This window comes from Mobula hypostoma, chromosome 6 (genome assembly GCF_963921235.1).
Source record: "Mobula hypostoma chromosome 6, sMobHyp1.1, whole genome shotgun sequence".
Classification (NCBI taxonomy): Eukaryota; Metazoa; Chordata; class Chondrichthyes; order Myliobatiformes; family Myliobatidae; genus Mobula; species Mobula hypostoma.
In genome coordinates this window covers 127,715,368-127,735,246 of record NC_086102.1, presented here as the reverse complement: position 1 = coordinate 127,735,246, position 19,879 = coordinate 127,715,368, and the positions used below count along the sequence as shown (strand labels likewise).

At 42.7% G+C, this 19,879-nt stretch overlaps 1 protein-coding gene across 5 annotated transcripts in view; it reads left to right on the top strand.

The window, feature by feature from the left end:
• LOC134348380 (uncharacterized) overlaps positions 1-19,879 on the top strand; it is a 135,560-nt gene that overhangs the window by 77,554 nt on the left and 38,127 nt on the right. For all 5 annotated transcript variants that reach the window (XM_063051658.1, XM_063051656.1, XM_063051657.1 and 2 more), the window contains 3 exons: positions 2,645-2,881; positions 6,909-7,031; positions 19,309-19,434. In XM_063051658.1, the coding sequence (XP_062907728.1) occupies positions 2,645-2,881; positions 6,909-7,031; positions 19,309-19,434 (486 nt within the window). The remainder of the gene's footprint in view (positions 1-2,644; positions 2,882-6,908; positions 7,032-19,308; positions 19,435-19,879) is intronic.

Genomic DNA, 19,879 nt, shown 5'->3' with positions numbered 1-19,879 from the left:
TTTTGATTATGTGCCTTCTTTGTTCATGTAGATATTTGGATTAAGTGCTGCTCAGTGCTCTTGGGCAGCCTTTTCTTTGTAATGTTGACGCTGCTGGTAAATGTCTTGCACGCTTCAGTGATTAGCCGATCCTTAACTGTGGTTAATGAAGTGAACTAGAAAGGATTTCAGCACTAATGCAAAGAGAGGGCAGTGACTCTTCCTCTGAGGTTCATCAGACCACATCCATCCTTTCTTCAGGAAGAACTGCAGACTGACCATTGCTGAAAGCATGTTGGAGAAAGACGGTGAAGCAGATGCCAACTCTGGGTACAAAGGCAGAGCTTGATTCATGCTAGTTGAAAAGTTACACTCCAGTGAGGTCATTTAGTTTTGGCATAAGAACAACCAGAAGATGAGATGTATTTAAAAGATTATTTTGAGTTGAAACAGGGAAATGAACCGTGCACTTCATTGGTGCAACTGCACTTGGAACACTTTTGTTCTGGTCACCAGAATACACGGGAAAATAGGACCAGGACGAGGCCACTCAGCCCTTCAAGGCTGCCCTACCATTCAATATGATCATGGCTGATCTATGTCGGCTTCAACTCCTCTTCTGTGCCAGTTCCCCTAAACCTCAATTCCTCGAACATTCAAACATTTATCTAACTTCACCTTAAATGTATCTAATGACCTGGCCTCTGGGGCATGGAACTCCAGAGATTCACTGCCCTCTAAAAGAAAACATCTCAAATTTAAATGACTGACCTCTTATTTTGTATCAGTGTCCCCTTGTCTGTGACCCTCCCACTAGTAGCAGTACCTCAACACCTACCCTGTCAAGCCCCACTAGGCTGTGGTGTGCTTGAATAAGTTCACCCTGCATTCCTGAACCTGGTGGTGTGAGACCAGTTATTTTAATCATTTAATTCCTCAGCCAGCTCCATCACAGGAGCAACCCTTCCTACCATCGAGGACGTTTTCAAGAGCTGGTGACTCAGGGCAATGGCATCCAACACTATAGACCCTCACCCCCGGTTCATGCCCTCTTCTTGTTGTTACTATTGCAGAGAAGATACAGATGCCTTAAAACCTACACTAAATGAAACAGAAACAGCCTATTCTCTCTGACATCAGATTTCTGACAGTCCATGAACACTACCCCATTATTATTATTATTATTATTATTATTATTATTAGTCCTGACAAAGGGTCTCGGCCTGAAACGTCGACTGTACCTCTTCCTAGAGATGCTGCCTGGCCTGCTGCATTCACCAGCAACTTTGATGTGTGTTACTACCCCATTATTCCTTTTTTGTACTTTTTTGTAATTTATAGTAATTTTGTGTCTTTGCAAACCAACAAAATTCACATTATATAAGTCAGTGGTATTAAGTCCAATTCTTATATTACAGTATTTATTTGACATTCATAATCAATCATCAAGAATTTTTTCACAAGATGTCAGGTCTTTAACATATCCATCCACTTTCTTCTCTTCCATATAGCTCACAGGCGGATGTTTACATGGGACAGTCCGCAGGAATGTAAAGCTGTCTCAATAATGTTCCTACTTGAGACTGGCCAGTTGTCAGTGACGTGAACTTCCTGTACCGTGCCCTTTCTGTGGTGTCTACATTTCTTCATTGGCAGCAGAGTATCCTCCAAAAGCGTGATGAGATACTTGAGCATTGAATGCTATAGTACATTGAATATTTTGCATAATGCCATCTGATAATCTAATCCCTGAACACTTGTCATTGCTCTCAAGCTATTCCCTGTCAATTTTGTAGAAGTGGTTTGACCTATCAGTAGAATGACATTTGTATTCCTTGGAGGTTCAAAGAATGCGGGATGACTTCCTTCAAGCATACAACACCCTAGTGGGATTGATAGGGTAGGTGTTGAGATACTGCTACTAGTGGGAGAGTCACAAACAAAGGGACGGGTCCTGATGAAGGGTCTCAGCCCAAGATGTTGAGGTTGTTCCTCTTCATCGATGCTGCCTGACCTGCTGAGTTCTACTGGATTGTTGCTCTGGATTTCCAGCATCTGCAGAATCTCTTGTGTTATTAACACAAAACATATGTCGTAGTGCTTAACATAATTCTGCTTTTCTATTTTTATTGCTGAATTACGCAGGAAGGCACTTGATGGTGGATCCAGCAATGTCTGGTTCTTCCATGGAATCAAACATGTCTTCACAGCACTCAACAATTATAGAAATATCCAATCCTCCTCCTGGTGGTCTGGTAGGTACAACTGTATTAAACTGGGGCCACATTTAATGAAGCCCACTGACCAGGGATCAGTAATCCTCATGAACAGCAAAACCAAAGAGCTGAATATTGACTAGAGGAGGAAGAAGCTGGAGGTCCATGAACCAGTCCTCTTCAGGGAATCAGAGGTGGAGAGGATTGGTAATTTTAAATTCTGTGGTGTTAATCACATCAGAAGATCTGTCCTAAATGTTCATAATTAATGTGCCTTGCACAGTAAATGGTGAATCACTTGTAGTTCTCATAAAATGATATGACTGAATAGTTATTTTGATTTCCAATTTGCAATGTAGAAATGCCACAGTTTACCGTCTTCATGTAGAAAATAGAACAGTACAATCAAAATTATATTTGCTGAAATTAAAGCTTTCTATGTTTTACAGATAGAACCAGCAGGACGTCACACTGTGAATTTGACAGAACACAGGCCTTCATTGTTATCTCTTAGTGATCAGGACACTTCTGCAGCCCAAGGTGAAACCACACGAAACTCCACATCAGTCTCAGATGAAGAAACCACTGGGCTTCCCAAAACAGGGGCCACTTCTGAAGAGGTCATTGGTGAAGCAAGCAGCCAGCAGGAAGAAGACACTGCATTAAATATTGAAGAGTCAGGGCAGGTCAGTATTGTCAACAATGATGTGCAACATGATAGTGCCTATTGTATATTTAATATTTCACTAATATTTGAGTCAAAATAACTATTGTAAATATATTGTTTGATTAAGGATTCTTTGTTGTTTACATAATGCATTGTGGATTATATGTATAAATACAGAAATGGCATATGTCATTACACTGCCATGTCATATGTGCACACCTTGCTTAAAGTAAAAACAAAGTTAGACTTGCATTCCATACTCCCTCTTTTTTTCTTCCAACTAGTTTTTTATGTTTTGGAGTTAATAATATAACTGTGGTGACAAATAAGTTTTGAAAGAACCCAGGACGACTACCTACTTGTTGAAGTCCAGTGAAACTTTTGAGTTTTTTTAAAAAAAGAAGGGCAGCAAGACTTTCCAGTTTAAAAAAAAAACAGAAAATGGACAAATTCACAGGTCATAAACAGTGAGTACTGGCTGATAATAATCACAAGTTAAAAAAGAGTAGAAATGGCTGGCTACATTTGAAAGATTTCAACATTCAATTGGATAACAAATAACTTGAATGTGTATATGGGACAAATCGAGTAGTATTATGAAGCAAATTAAATAGCCAGTGAAAATGAGTGCTGATTTGCTGTGTGCATTGGGTTTAAAGATATGCAGTTTGACTGCTCCAATCAAAACAGCCGAAATTAGCTTTACTGATATCTTGAAAGTAATGAAACTAAAACCATAATAGAACCATTGTTGATTGTACAACACTTTAGGATTCACAAGTGGAATCAAAAAGGAGGGGAGTCCATTTTAGCTTATGTGGCTGAATTGAAGAATTGAGCATTGTCAGTTCAGTGATGGGCTTAATGATGCACTGACAGATTGTTTAATTTGTGGAATCATACAAGAAAGCATTAAAAATGACTCCTAACTGAAGCACAATTCACATTTAAAAGAGCAGTTGAAATCGCTGTATCAATGGAAACAGCAGTCAGAGTCACAACTGAGTTGCAGTCAGAAATTAATGTGAGCATGAACAAAATTGTAACTTTTGCACATAAACCTGCCTGGCTGAAAAAAAAAATGTGTTACCATTGTGACAGGGGCTCACATTCACCAGACCAATGCACGTTTAAAGGTGAAATTTGCAGAAAATTGAACAAAGTAGGACACATACAAAGTGCATGTCAGGAAGTCAAAAATAAATGGATTGCACATGGAAGAGAAAAAAATAAAACGCAAGTTGCAATTTCAGAAAAGAGCACTAATCTGAATGCTGTTGATGAGAAATCTGATAATGATAAGAGTGACCCAGGACTGTGTAGCCTTGAGATTACAGTGTGAAAACTAACAAGAGACAAGTAATACGGCTTACACCAGGAGTGAATAGTAAACTAATGAAAATAGAATTGGACACCGGCTCAACTTTTTCAGCCATTCAAAAAAATAAGTTTGAATGGTATTTCAAAGATACTCAGCTGAAGCCTGCAGATATCCAACTGAGAATATGTACTGGAAGAAAGATAACTCCTGTGGGAATGACATTTATAACTGTGAAATACAACAACCAACAAGCCACATTGGGCTTGTAATGGTAAAAACAGGAGGCCAACATTGTGGGGACATGATTTGTTAAGACAACTACAACTTAGTTGGAGATCCATCCACTCCTGTAATAGAATCAACTGAAAGCAAATTTAAAAAGGTACTAGATGAGGCCACAGCAGTATTCAAGGATGGCATTGAAAAACTCAGACATATCAAGTGTTGACTGAAATGCCACATCCAAATTTTACAAAGCCCATCTGATTCCTTATACAAAGTAGCCAGTGAGCTGGATTGCATGGAGGCTGAAGGGATTTACTCCAAGTTTGGGTGGAGCCCATGGGGAACACCAGTGTTCCCAGTAGCCAAGAAGAATTAGTCTGTCAGGATCTGTGATGATTTTGTCACCAACAAACCAGTACGGAAAGCAGATCAGTACCCTCTGCCTAAGATAGAGAATCTCTTTGCAAACCTTTCTGGAGGAAAACACTTAGCTGAGGCCTACCTACAGATGGGGATGGAAGAAGAGTCCAAATGGTTTCTCACGAGAGACACTCACAAAGGGTTTTATTGCTACAATTGGCTTATTTTTGGAGTAGCATCTGAACTTGTTCTCTGGCAGAGAGCTATGGACCAGGTACGACAAGGCTGCCCACTCAGTGTTACCTGGATGACATCATTGTTATGGATGAACATCTCCAAAATCTCAAAACTGTGTTAAAGAGATTGGAAGGTTATAGACTCAGAGCACAATGCGGCCTAATTACACCCTTGTGACCAATTAACCAACTAGCCCATACACCTTTGGATTATGGGAGGAAACCAAAGCACCCAGAGGAAAGCACGTGGTCAGACAGCAGCAGAATTCAACCTGCAATTGTGTTACGCTACTGTGTCACCCATTCAGGCTGCAACAGCCTTCCCTCCCCAGCACATAAGCAGATCCCCAGACTTCCCTGACCGTTTGTTTCTGGCATTATTTTTTACTTTTGTTCTCTGTTTGTAACATGAGACAAGATCATGCCTTCGAAAGGCATTCTAACCAGGCATCAATGTAACTTGAACAAAGCTCTCTTGTTTTTTATTTCTTCTGTAGAAATAAATCTCAGTGTGCCCATTGCATTTTTATGCTCCCTTCTGTGCTGCCTATTACCCAGGATCCTTCTCTTTCTCTGTCCCACTTAAATATTTTCTAAGCACCTGTAGCCTCCTACCAAAACACATATTCTTAACTTACAATGAAAATGATATGCGACCGCACGTATAAATTTGGAGCAAGTAGCTGACAAAACTTGAGGAAGAAGACATAAGCTTTAGGGTTGGATAGTAACACGCAGCTCTGCATAAAATGCACAGTTTTATGCCTTAAGAAATCAAGTGACAACTTTCAGATTCAAATTCATTTATTCATCATATACACATTGAAACATACAGAAAAATTTAATTTAACAACCAATACAACCTGAGGATGTGTCAACAGAGCATGCCCACATTCTGGCGCCAGCAGAGCAAGCCCACAACACTGGGCAGAACAACACAGAACACAATAAGCAACAGAACAACAACAGTAGGTCAGGCCCCTTTCTCACACCCCCCCCCCCCCCACCCACTCACACACCCGGACAATCCTCCAACCCCAGAACAGTCCTCTGGGTCTCAAGTCTCCAGGCTTTGGCCAATGGCCTTAGTTTCCAGGCTTCCAACTGAGCTTCAAATTTTGATCATTGGGATCGATTCCCAGACTAGCCAACGACAGGATCCCAATCTTCAGGCTGGCAGATTCACCGGCCCTCATGCTTCCTGCTCGCATGGACATCCGATTCTGGGACATAAGAACATAAGAAATAAGAGCAGGATTAGGCCAACTGGCCCATCGAGGCTGCCCCACCATTCAATAAGATCATGGCCGATCTGACCATGGACTCACCTCCACCTAACTGCCTTTTCCCCATAACCCTTAATTCCCTTACTATGCAGAAATCTATCCAACCTTGTCTTAAATATATTTATAGCCTCCACTGCTTCCCGGTGATCCGCAGCAGCCCAACTTTCATGGATGGCCTTTGTCACCCATCTATGCCCCAGACCTTCGAGCACGGGATGGAGGCCTAGACTCTGGCCTTTCCTCTAAATCCTCCACATCGCTGTCCCCAAACTCTAATCTGAAATCTAACTCCCTCACATCCTTGTCCTTAAACCCAACCTGACCCCTAACTCCCCCCTCTGTCCCCAAAACTATTTCTATGAACTTAAAAATGTAACCAAGTCTGAGATATGACCTCATGAAGATTGTGGCTCGGCACCATCTCGTTCACAGTTAGCATTCCTTATTCATCCTGGAAGTTGTGAAAATGAAATACCTTTATATTATTGTGGCTTCTGCTTCCGCAGTGCATAAGTAGGCCCTGGATCTCACTACTGAGCCTTGTATAGTTTGGCAGAGTAATAAAGAACCTGTGTAGCATTGTTTAAAATAATCCTCTTTGTCTACATCTCATTGTAGGAGTACACAAGAGGAAAAATGAGTCTGAGCTTACCAAGGCTTCATTATTCGGTGGAAGCAAATGATACTACTTCACGATACCATTCACTTGTAGAGATCTCCAAATCAGTTTCAAGTAGCCAGGTAAATGCAGCAGTACTAAACAGTGACACACTGAATTAGATCCACTGGGAAATGATCAGGAACTTGTTCTGGCCTGGACAAACTTGGGTCACTTTCTCTGGAGCAGCAAAGACAGAGCGGAGACGTTATGGAGGTTTACAAGGTTATGACAGGCAAGACAGGGGAGGCAGCCGATAACTTCTTTTCCTAGGGTTGAAATGCCTAATACTGTACTACTACCCATGCATATAAAGTGAGAGACAGCAAGTTCAAAGGAGATGTGTGGGGTGTGATTTTTACAGAGTTTGGTGAGTGCCTGTTTTGTTTTGGATTCTGATGCTTTTGTGATGCAGAGGTTCTTCGGAGTCAAGAATAAGGCACAAAACTTAATGGTAGCAATTTTATTAAGTTTTACAAGAACAAAGGACAAACCAGAAAAAGAGCAGAGAGAACAAAGAAAAGGACAAAAGAAAAAAGTAGTCGTGCTCCTTCCATACAAAAATAACAAAAATTTCAGCAATGACGATTAATCTATAAAATGGTGAAATTCAAATGGTGTGATACTTGCTACTGTAAACGAATAAGTTTCTAGTAAAAACCCTAAAGTTTTAAACCTTCACTGGAGGTTACAGTAGATAGGATAAAGAGTCAAAGTCTTTTTTTCATATGGGCATAAGTTAGGTGAGAGGAAGGAGTTTTAAAGGTGATCCTTGGGCTGTTCTGCCACAGGAGGTGGTACAATCAGATAGTCATTATGTTTGACAGGAATTAAGACAAGATGCTAATTTAGATAGAGGTAATGTATAGAAGGCAAATGAAATGAATGTAAGATGACATCACTGGAAAAGCAAGTAGTTAGCGATTGAAGACATAAACAAGGAACATTACACAGCACGATACGAGTCCTTCAGCCTACAATGTTGTGACAATCTTTTAACCTAATTAAGATCAGTCCAACCCTTTCCTCTTACATAAGCCCTCCATTTTTCTATCAATGACCTCTCAGGCAACAAGGGATAGGTGTTTCAGACTTGAGTATGACACTTGACAGGAGCCCAGCCACTGAACTCCCCCCACCCCTGGCTAAATGCATGACTGAGCAGACCATAGACTTACTGTAGATGTGCTCGGGCACCTGGATAGAGCTAGTGGTGCATTTTAGTACAGGCCAACCAGTGTTTCTGGAAGAACCCAAGGTTTGCTGCACTTCAGGTGATAGAGAGGAGTGGAAGGCAGGTGGTCACGCCGGGGCCACGGGAGGCAGACAAGTGGGTCACGGTTAGGAGAGGGAAGGGGAAAAGGCAGGTGATGAGGAGTACCCCGGCGGCTGTGCCCCTTAACAACAGGTACTCCTGTTTGAGTACTGTTGGGGGGGACAGCTTACCCGGGGGAAGCGACAGTGGCCCTGCCTCCGGCACAGAGTCTGGCCCTGTAGCTCAGAAGGGTAGGGCAAGGAAGAGGAGGGCAGTTGTGATAGGGGACTCGATAGTAAGGGGGTCAGATAGGCGATTCTGTGGACGCAGTCCAGAGACTCGGATGGTAGTTTGCCTCCCTGGTGCCAGGGTCCGGGATATTTCTAATCGTGTCCAAGATATCCTGAAGTGGGAGGGTGAAGAGCCAGAGGTCCTGGTACATATAGGTACCAATGACATAGGTAGGAAAAGGGATGAGGTCCTGAAAGAAGAATATAGGGAGCTAGGAAGGGAGTTGAGAAAAAGGACCGCAAAGGTAGTAATCTCGGGATTACTGCCTGTGCCACGCGACAGTGAGAGTAGGAATGCGATGAGGTGGAGGATAAATGCGTGGCTGAGGGATTGGAGCAGGGGGCAGGGATTCAAGTTTTTGGATCATTGGGACCTCTTTTGGCGTAGGTGTGACCTGTACAAAAAGGACGGGTTACACTTAAATCCTAGGGGGACCAATATCCTGGCAGGGAGATTAGCGGGGGCTACTGAGGTGACTTTAAACTAGAATGGTTGGGGGGTGGGAATCAAATTAAAGCGGCTAGGTGTGAGGAGGTTAGTTCACAACAGAGGGATGGGAACCAGTGCAGAGAGACAGAGGAGTGTAAAGTGAGCGTAGAAGCAAAAAGTACAAAGGGGAAAAGTAAAAGTGGCAGGCCGACAAATCCAGGGCAAGCATTAAAAAGGGCTAAGAGAGTTGTAAAAGAGCGCCTGAAGGCTTTATGTGTCAATGCAAGGAGCATTCGTAATAAGGTGGATGAATTGAAAGTGCAGATTGTTATTAATGATTATGATATAGTTGGGATCACAGCGACATGGCTCCAGGGTGACCAGGGATGGGAGCTCAACGTTCAGGGATATTCAATATTCAGGAGGGATAGACACGAAGGAAGGGGAGGTGGGGTGGCGTTGCTGGTTAATAAAGAGATTAACGCAATAGAAAGGAAGGACATAAGCCGGGAAGATGTGGAATCGATATGGGTAGAGCTGCGTAACACTAAGGGGCAGAAGACGCTGCTGGGAGTTGTGTACAGGCCACCTAACAGTAGTAGTGAGGTCGGAGATGGTATTAAACAGGAAATTAGAAATGTGTGCAATAAAGGAACAGCAGTTATAATGGGTGACTTCAATCTACATGTAGACTGGGTGAACCAAATTGGTAAAGGTGCTGAGGAAGAGGATTTCTTGGAATGTATGCGGGATGGTTTTTTGAACCAACATGTCGAGGAACCGACTAGAGAGCAGGCTATTCTGGACTGGGTTTTGAGCAATGAGGAAGGGTTAATTAGCGATCTTGTCGTGAGAGGCCCCTTGGGTAAGAGTGACCATAATATGGTGGAATTCTTCATTAACATGGAGAGTGACGTAGTTAATTCAGAAACAAAGGTTCTGAACTTAAAGAGGGGTAACTTTGAAGGTATGAGACATGAATTAGCTAAGATAGACTGGCAAATGACACTTCAAGGATTGACGGTGGATATGCAATGGCAGGCATTTAAAGGTTGCATGGATGAACTACAACAATTGTTCATCCCAGTTTGGCAAAAGAATAAATCAAGGAAGGTAGTGCACCCGTGGCTGACAAGAGAAATTAGGGATAGTATCAATTCCAAAGAAGTAGCATACAAATTAGCCAGAGAAAGTGGCTCACCTGAGGACTGGGAGAAATTCAGAGTTCAGCAGAGGAGGACAAAGGGCTTAATTAGGAAGGGGAAAAAAGATTATGAGAGAAAACTGGTAGAGAACATAAAAACGGACTGTAAAAGCTTTTATAGATATGTAAAAAGGAAAAGACTGATAAAGACAAATGTAGGTCCCCTGCAAACAGAAACAGGTGAATTGATTATGGGGAGCAAGGACATGGCAGACCAATTGAATAATTACTTTGGTTCTGTCTTCACTAAGGAGGACATAAATAATCTTCCAGAAATAGTAAGGGACAGAGGGTCCAGTGAGATGGAGGAACTGAGCGAAATACATGTTAGTAGGGAAGTGGTGTTAGGTAAATTGAAGGGATTGAAGGCAGATAAATCCCCAGGGCCAGATGGTCTGCATCCCAGAGTGCTTAAGGAAGTGGCCCAAGAAATAGTGGATGCATTAGTGATAATTTTTCAAAACTCGTTAGATTCTGGACTAGTTCCTGAGGATTGGAGGGTGGCTAATGTAACCCCACTTTTTAAAAAAGGAGGGAGAGAGAAACCGGGGAATTATAGGCCGGTTAGCCTAACGTCGGTGGTGGGGAAACTGCTGGAGTCAGTTATCAAGGATGTGATAACAGCACATTTGGAAAGCGGTGAAATGATCGGACAAAGTCAGCATGGATTTGTGAAAGGAAAATCATGTCTGACGAATCTCATAGAATTTTTTGAGGATGTAACTAGTAGAGTGGATAGGGGAGAACCAGTGGATGTGGTATATTTGGATTTTCAAAAGGCTTTTGACAAGGTCCCACACAGGAGATTAGTGTGCAAACTTAAAGCACATGGTATTGGGGGTAAGGTATTGGTGTGGGTGGAGAATTGGTTAGCAGACAGGAAGCAAAGAGTGGGAATAAACGGGACCTTTTCAGAATGGCAGGCGGTGACTAGTGGGGTACCGCAAGGCTCAGTGCTGGGACCCCAGTTGTTTACAATATATATTAATGACTTGGATGAGGGAATTAAATGCAGCATCTCCAAGTTTGCGGATGACACGAAGCTGGGTGGCAGTGTTAGCAGTGAGGAGGATGCTAAGAGGATGCAGGGTGACTTGGATAGGTTGGGTGAGTGGGCAAACTCATGGCAGATGCAATTTAATGTGGATAAATGTGAAGTTATCCACTTTGGTGGCAAAAATAGGAAAACAGATTATTATCTGAATGGTGGCCGATTAGGAAAAGGGGAGGTGCAACGAGACCTGGGTGTCATTATACACCAGTCATTGAAAGTGGGCATGCAGGTACAGCAGGCGGTGAAAAAGGCGAACGGTATGCTGGCATTTATAGCGAGAGGATTCGAGTACAGGAGCAGGGAGGTACTACTGCAGTTGTACAAGGCCTTGGTGAGACCACACCTGGAGTATTGTGTGCAGTTTTGGTCCCCTAATCTGAGGAAAGACATCCTTGCCATAGAGGGAGTACAAAGAAGGTTCACCAGATTGATTCCTGGGATGGCAGGTCTTTCATATGAAGAAAGACTGGATGAACTGGGCTTGTACTCGTTGGAATTTAGAAGATTGAGGGGGGATCTGATTGAAACGTATAAGATCCTAAAGGGATTGGACAGGCTAGATGCGGGAAGATTGTTCCCGATGTTGGGGAGGTCTAGAACGAGGGGTCACAGTTTGAGGATAGAGGGGAAGCCTTTTAGGACCGAGGTTAGGAAAAACTTCTTCACACAGAGAGTGGTGAATCTGTGGAATTCTCTGCCACAGCAAACTGTTGAGGCCAGTTCATTAGCTATGTTTAAAAGGAAGTTAGATATGGCCCTTGTGGCTACAGGGGTCACGGGGTATGGAGGGAAGGCTGGGTTCTGAGTTGGATGATCAGCCATGATCATAATAAATGGCGGTGCAGGCTCGAAGGGCCGAATGGCCTACTCCTGCACCTATTTTCTATGTTTCTATGTTTCTATGTTTCTTGTCCTGTGAAAGCAGTTCTTCAGAAATGAACCTCTGTGCATTATTTGCATTTTATAGATTTTATCCTATTGTTAAATATTTCTGAATCCATCCATTGATAACTCTGGAGCACTTCACCATTTTCATATCCATTTTGCATTACTTTTTTGTGGTCAGCTCCAGACCCAGATTCTGTGACAATCATTTCAAAATGTTAAATGTTAAAGCAGCTTCCAGTGTTCGCTCAGTGGAAGATCAAGCTGGACTAAGACAACTTGAGATATATAATGTTTTTTTCTCTTTGTGACTCTATGTGTTTCTGAAATTGTGACCATATTGCTACCTGTGTTATGGGCAGTGTGCTATGTGCTGTTGGTGATGTGTTTTGCACTTTGGCCCCAGAGGAACACAGTTTCGTTTGGCTGTGTTCATGTGTGGTTGAATGATAATTAAATCTTGGACCATTTATTTATGTTTATTTATTTAAGTACATATTCATCAGCTTAAGTTAAAGACATCACTCTAATGTGATAAGATTTAGAGGTATAACAATGGCCCTTCCAGCCATACAAGCTGCGCTGCTGACAGCAACTCCTGAATTAACACTCGTCTAATCACAGGACTATTTACAATGACCAATTATTGATATGCCTTTGGACTGTGGGAGGGTCCCATGTATTCCACGGGGAAGATGTACAAACTCCTTACAAAGGACGCTGTGATTGAACTCTGAACTCTGACACCCTGAGCTGTAATAGCGTCGTGCTAACCACTATACCACAGTGGCTTCCCTCCTGCCGAAAGCCTGAGTAAGTACCTACAACCTCTGTACTGCTCAGTACCCAACTTGCTGACATCCTCCACATGCTGTACCAAAGAGTACTTTATGAAAGCCGCTTTAATGCTCTATTATACTGTAATGCTCATAGCTGCTCATGCAATTACTTTGACAAATAATTTCACTGTTGAAATCCATTCCATTAATTGTATTTTCAGTGTCTAGTAGTTTCCGTCTCCCATCTTTGAATGCATTTCTTTATTTTTTTCCACCCAGTGCCTAAACAGTGCCTGTAGCATGTCAGTTTTTCCTCAGTGAAAACCTTCCTAACCAGCCTTGTTAGTACATTATAAGGAGTTTTCTATCATTCCCCTCGCATCTTGTCACGCATTGCATGGGTAACCCTACAGTTTCTTCAGCGTTTTGTCTGTTTTTTACGAAGCTGAGTTGCTACCTCAACGCTCAACCCAACGCGGATGGAAAGCGTGCAAGGGGCCGGCCGGATTTGAACCCGGGCCCACTCGCCTTGAAGTCCAGTACTGATACCACCACCCCACCGGCCGGCCATTATAAGGTGGCGCACAAGTTAAAACTACATCTGGGTGCAGGAGGAGGTTGAGGACTTCCCCTTTGGAAAAATTTAGAGTCAGAGCACGACGGCTTAGCAATTAACGCAATGCTGTTATAGTGGCAGCAATCTGGGGTCAATTCCTGCCTTTGTCTGTAAAGAGTTTGTACATTTCTAACCATGGCGGTGTGGGTTTCCCATGGGTGCTCCAGTTCCCTCTGATATTCCAGCGAATTTGTGAGGAAACCGGAGATTAATTGGTAGTAATTGGGCAGTACAGGCTCAATGGGCTGAAAGGCCTGTTACCATCCTGTATCTCTAAGTAAATCACATCAAATATGAGATATACAGCATGGATGATGAGGATCTTCGAGAAACGTTACCTTGTTGTGTCAGCGCCTCATGTAGAAACCTTCAGTGGAGGGGAGGGCAGTGGCTGTGAAGCATTGGCATGAATCCACTACTCTCTGCAGCTTATTATGTTCCTGCGCATTTGAATTACCGTATCCGACCATGATGCAACCCGTCAGGATACTTTTAACCATACACCCATCCAAGTTGTTAGAGCGTTCGGTGACAAGCCAAACCACCTTCACCTTTTGTGAAAGTAAAGACACTGGGTGCACCTTCCTTGTGACAGCATCATCATGCTGGGCCCACGGCAGGTCATCGATACGCCAATACCCTGAAATTTAAAGCCAACCCACCATATGCTTGCTTTCCTTCCCTTACTGAAGTAAACAATCAATTCTTTAGTTTTACTGACATTGAGTGAGAGGTTTTTTTTGGGTGGAGGCCTTTTGACTTATCCAGTACGTATTGACTCAATCATCCATTTGTACTAATCCTACACTCATAACATTTTCTATTCTCCTCATATTTTCTTCAACTGTCCCATATTCCACATACCAAGGGAAATCTACAGAAATGAATTAACCCACTAACTGCGCCTTTTAATATGGGAGGACACCAGAATATCCAGAATAATCCCACAGTCAAAGGGAGAACGTGCACACTCCGCACCGGCAGTGCCCAGTCAGGATTGAACCTGGGGCCTCTGGTGCTGTCGGGCAGCGTCTCTACTAACCGTATCAATTTGCCACCTCTGTCGCTGAGGGGCTTGGGATGCCAAAGGAGGAAATGATCAGTGCACTGAGGTCACGGCTAGCAAGCCTCTGCACAAAGTCACTGAGAATCAAGTTCAAACAACAGGAATTCTGCAGATGCTGGAAATTCAAGCAACACACATCAAAGTTGCTGGTGAACGCAGCAGGCCAGGCAGCATCTATAGGAAGAGGCGCAGTCGACGTTTCAGGCCGAGACCCTTCGTCAGGATCAAGTTCCATCACTTCAAGTCTCTACATGGAGCACAGAGCATATTCTGTCAAGTAGATGCAAACCAGTTAGGTCTGGTAATGGCACGAGCTGGGAAATTGGAGGAGGTTATTATAGTGCAGGGATGTGATTGAATAAATGCTGACAGACCCCCAAGCACAAACAGCAGGAATTTCATTCTTTTTTTTAATTTGACATCTTTTGACATTAGAGTGGTGCCTTTAACTTAAACTAATGAATATGTACTTAAGTAAAGGTAATAAAACTACTTCTTTCCATATACTATTCCTGCCCTCTGTTGGATTAGGGTGTAGAATTGTTATTTATCTTGTGTTTTTCTTGCAGTTAAACTTTCCTATGTTTACTTGTTTCTTGAAATAATCACCTTTATACATGAATTTTTCCAGCAATTATGGTACAGTTGCTTCAGTATTTTTCTAGGAGCTTACAGTTTCCCGTAGCAAGTGTCACACCACTTGATTTTGGCCATTTTATGGGTTCATATTGTGCTAATATTTTATTCTGTGACTGCATGCGCTGTTGTAGCTACATATATGCACTGTGTGTGGCTGTATATACCGTGTTTTGAATCTTGGCCCTAAGGGATCAATATTTCATTTAGCTGTGTGACTATTAAACTTGAACTTGAAATAATTGTTAATGCTGGAATTTTGTTATGTCTAATCTGAGTACGAGACGACCATGACTGCTTTTTCCTTTGTCTTTTCTTTGTTCCCTTGCCTTGTCTTTCTTTGTTCGTTCTTTGTTCTCGTAACAATAAATAAAACGACCATAAGCAACAAGTTTCATATTCCATTCTTGACTGCCAAAGAACCTCTGGATTACAAAGTTATGAGACACCTCTATTGATGTTTCATCATTCCTGCCTTCCAGACAATCAGGCTCCTTCCCTTCATTGCAATTTAAAATTGATTTTTCCCAGTATTGATTTGAAGCATTAAATCAGTTTCTCCCTCTAGAGTTGCTGCCTGATTCTCTCCTCTTCTTTCAGCTTCCCTTTGTCCGCAGTATTTTACATTTGTAGAATGTTACAGAGAAGATGTTTTTCTGGGTAATTTTTGTCCCACCCATCTCAGTGCAAACTTTCAGTTGGATCCTCTTAAAATCACAATGTTGGGACCTTTACCTCACTGCCAGCAACAGCCAGACAGTCCGAGCATTGATTGTTTTGTAGCCACTGAATGGTGGAGTTTGTTATGACCAACAGTGTGCTGGCTCATTCCGTGTGACCAGTGAAGCAGGGAGCATAGACCCTCCCCAAATTTCAACAATATCCTATTTCAGCTAACCAGTGACAAATTGGGATGGGAACTGTGTTCCCACACGGTAGAAAAAGGCCATTTTCAATGATGAATCACTCTGTCCATGAGACAAACTTTGTCAATAGAAGTAAACGTGAAAGATTCACTTCCTTATAGTTGATGTTTCTTGCACTGTAAATGGTAAATTGACTGAGTGGCAGTCATAAAATTAAATTTGTATTTGTTTGTAATTTGCAGTGCAAAGACTTGGCCTGTATGCCCTGGTTTGTAAATTGCAATGCAGAAACCTGCCTGTATGCCCTGGTTTATAATGTGTAGTGCAGAAACCTGCCTGTATGCCCTGGTTTGTAATGTGCAGTGCAGAAACCTGCCTGTATGCCCTGGTTTGTAATGTGCAGTGTAGAAACTTGCCTGTATGCCCTGGTTTGTAATACGCAGTGCAGAAACCTGCCTGTATGCCCTGGTTTGTAATATGCAGTGCAGAAACCTGCCTATATGTACTGGTTTGTAATGTGCAGTGTAGAAACTTGCCTGTATGCCCTGGTTTGTAATATGCAGTGCAGAAACCTGCCTGTATGCATTGGTTTGTAATATGCAGTGCAGAAACTTGCCTGTATGCCCTGATTTGTAAATTGCAATGCAGTAACTTGCCTGTATGCCCTGGTTTGAAACTTGCAATGTAGAAACCTGCCTGTATGCCGTGGTTTGCTCTATTTAATGTAGGAAGTGGAGCAATGCAACATATATAAAAAAATACATTGTTAACATTTTTTTCTAGATACAATTAGCAAGACAAGGTTTCATTATTAATACTTTGGGATCAAGACAATTTTAGATTATGAGAACACTCAGTCCTCTTTTATTGTCATTTAGAAATTCATACATGCATTAAGAAATGATATAATGTTTCTCCACAGTGATATCACAGAAAACAGGACAAACCAAAGACTAACACTGATATAATTATAACATATAGTTACAGCAGTGCAAAGCAATACCCTAATTTGATGAAGAACAAAGCATGGGCACGGTAAAAAAAGTCTCAAAAGTCCCCGAGTCCCCAATAGCAGGCAGCAAAAGGGAGAAACTCCCTGCCATAAACCTCCAGGCACCGTCAACTTGCTGATGCCTTAGAAGCAGCCGACCACAGCCGACACTGAGTCCATCCATCCGAAAACTTCGAGCCTCCGACCAGCCCCTCCGATACAGCCTCCCAAGCGCCATCCTCTGCCGAGCGCCTTTGACCTAGCCCTGGCCGCTGAAACAAGCAAAGCCGAGGATTTCGGGGCCTTCTGCTCCAGAGATTCCGCTTACCACACAGTAGGAGCGGCAGCGAAACAGGCATTTCAGAAGTTTTCCAGATGTTCCTCCGTACTCTCACGTCCATCTCCATCAAATCAGAATTGTCAAGTAGAGAACCGCGCACAGATAACAGATATTCATCCTGGAGAGGCCACGCGCGCTGCCGTCGCACCGCCATCTTCTCCTCCTAAGCAAAGCAAAGCAAAACTATAGAAGTCTCTGAGCAAATCTCAGCTCATCAGGGTGGCAATGAACTCCCCACAACTGAGGATGTGCCTGAGGAAGTTAATGCAGACATCCCACCTCTCCCGGAAGTTCCGGGAGTCTCCCGCATATTGATAGTGGCTCCCTGACGCCCGCAAATTATATACAATATCCCCGAAATCGATTTTTTTGAGAGCGAGAGGGAGGGAGGGATGGAGGGAGGGGGAGGGAGAGGGAGAGAGAGAAAAAAAAAGAAAGAAAGAATATGAGAATGAATCCTGATTGGTCTCTCTTTGTGCTAAGTAGACCTATCAGTTTTCTCTGTGGGCGGGCTTTACAGTCGACCTCTCTCTCTCTTTCATTGTCCATCAGTTCAGTTTAGTGTCCTGCAGTGCCATGGCAGAGTGTTCCAAAAAAAGAAAATATAAAATGTACTTCACCACAGACTACACTAAAGTGTACCCCTGCCTAATAGGGATCAAAAATAATGACACTGTTGCTCGCTGCACTGTTTGCAACAGTGACTTTTCTATTGCCCATGGTGGGTTAAGACTGTAAAAGATATATTGAGGCGAGTCCTGGATTATGTCTCAACTAACCTTGAAGGACTGCTGCCAAACTACAAAAGTTTGCCAGTTGATGAGTTCTGGGGGAAGCTGTCCAAAGTAAAATCTGTGAGCACAGGGCAGTTGAGATTCAAAGAGCTCTGCCAGTTGATGAAGCTGCTTTTGGTGCTGCCAAATTCTAATTGTGATGTAGAAAGGGCATTCAGCATGGTGCGTCACAATAAGACAGAATTCAGAAGTCAGCTGTCTCACAAAAGACTTGTGAATCTGATGTCTTGCAAAATTAACAAATTCATTGACACAGACTGCTATGAGGTTGAGACCTCCCTGAAATGAGTTTTTGCAGAGTGGGATATCAGTTAATGGTCAAGCAAGCAACCAGCTGGAAGAGATCACTGTATTGGATATGGGAGAGTTGGTGCAGGAGTCACTAGCTTTTGCCCACACAGCTTGATGGAGGTATCCTGAGTTTGATTTTGAAGCATTGGTTCCATTAGTGATAACCTATACTGTATATTCTAGATCTGTCAATTTACTGTCTGGATTATTGGATAATCTTAACACTGTCATCACCAGTTAAGGATAGCATATTAAGAGGAATGAACTTCCAAGTGGATAGAGTGCCTATTGCATGGATCATCGGTAAACGACTCCCGGGTTGGCACAGACCAGAGGACCTGTTTCCAGGCTGTATTTCTCTGTGGCTCTTTGCAAAGGCAGGAATTGAAATAGATTGTTTATCTCCAAGGTCTTTTTTTGTCATTCAGATTACATTAAGATGCCAGGGCCAACAACTTAGAGTCTAGTGTTCCATTCCCAGCTTAAGAAGATAGGAAAGTATTTAAAACCAAAGCAAATACTGAAAGTGCCAGAAACATCCAGACAGTGTTTGTGTGAGCAATTCAGGTTGAAGACACTTTGTCAGAACCACTGAAGAGTAGAACAAGTTAGTTTTGAGCTCCCATGAAGGTGTGTGGAGAAATGAGTGAGACAGACAGCAGCAGTGTAAATGTACCACCACAATGTATCGCCACAATCTATAAACTATTGTCCAGCATGTCCATCTTCTGTGACTGTCAAGCCCAGGGAGCAACCCTCCTTCAATAAGGATGCACACCAGAAGCTTAGGAAAGGGGCAGAATGATGGAAGAATATGTACTCGATTGTTGAAAATAATCGTATTTTTCCTTTTTCTAATACAGGCACAGTCATCAAAACATGATCAGAAAATTAAAGATGCAGCATTGCTTAAGGTTCCAACAAAAGTTATAAAGCAGCATAACTCTGAAAGAGGCTCCAATTTAAACCAGCCAAGCAAAAGTCAGAAGGTAATTAACCAACCGACCAGCACTGGGATACCCCCATGATGAAGTTCATTGTGAAGACAGAAAAGGGTCAGGAAACAATGCAATTTAGCATGTGAAGCTGTTCAGAGTTTTTTTTAGATATCCAGAGGGTGGATTTTATTCTACTCTGGTGTGATTTTTGGAGTTTTTCCCTGTTTCATAAGTGTTGATTTTCTCTGCTTGTCCAGATCTTCAGTCTCAGACAAAATGGTGAGTAGTGATCTATAACTGGAGTCCCTGACTGAAATGACGAGATGTCTAATTGTTTCCAGAACTGGCAAAGAAGGGTAGGATCCATTTTACACACACCTATCAGGACTGATGTTCATCCTATACTGATCATTATCCCGCATGTTGCAGTCAACCAGTGCTACTGGCATACTCATTGGCTGCATGCCTTGAGGTGGGACCGGACGTTGATCATGGA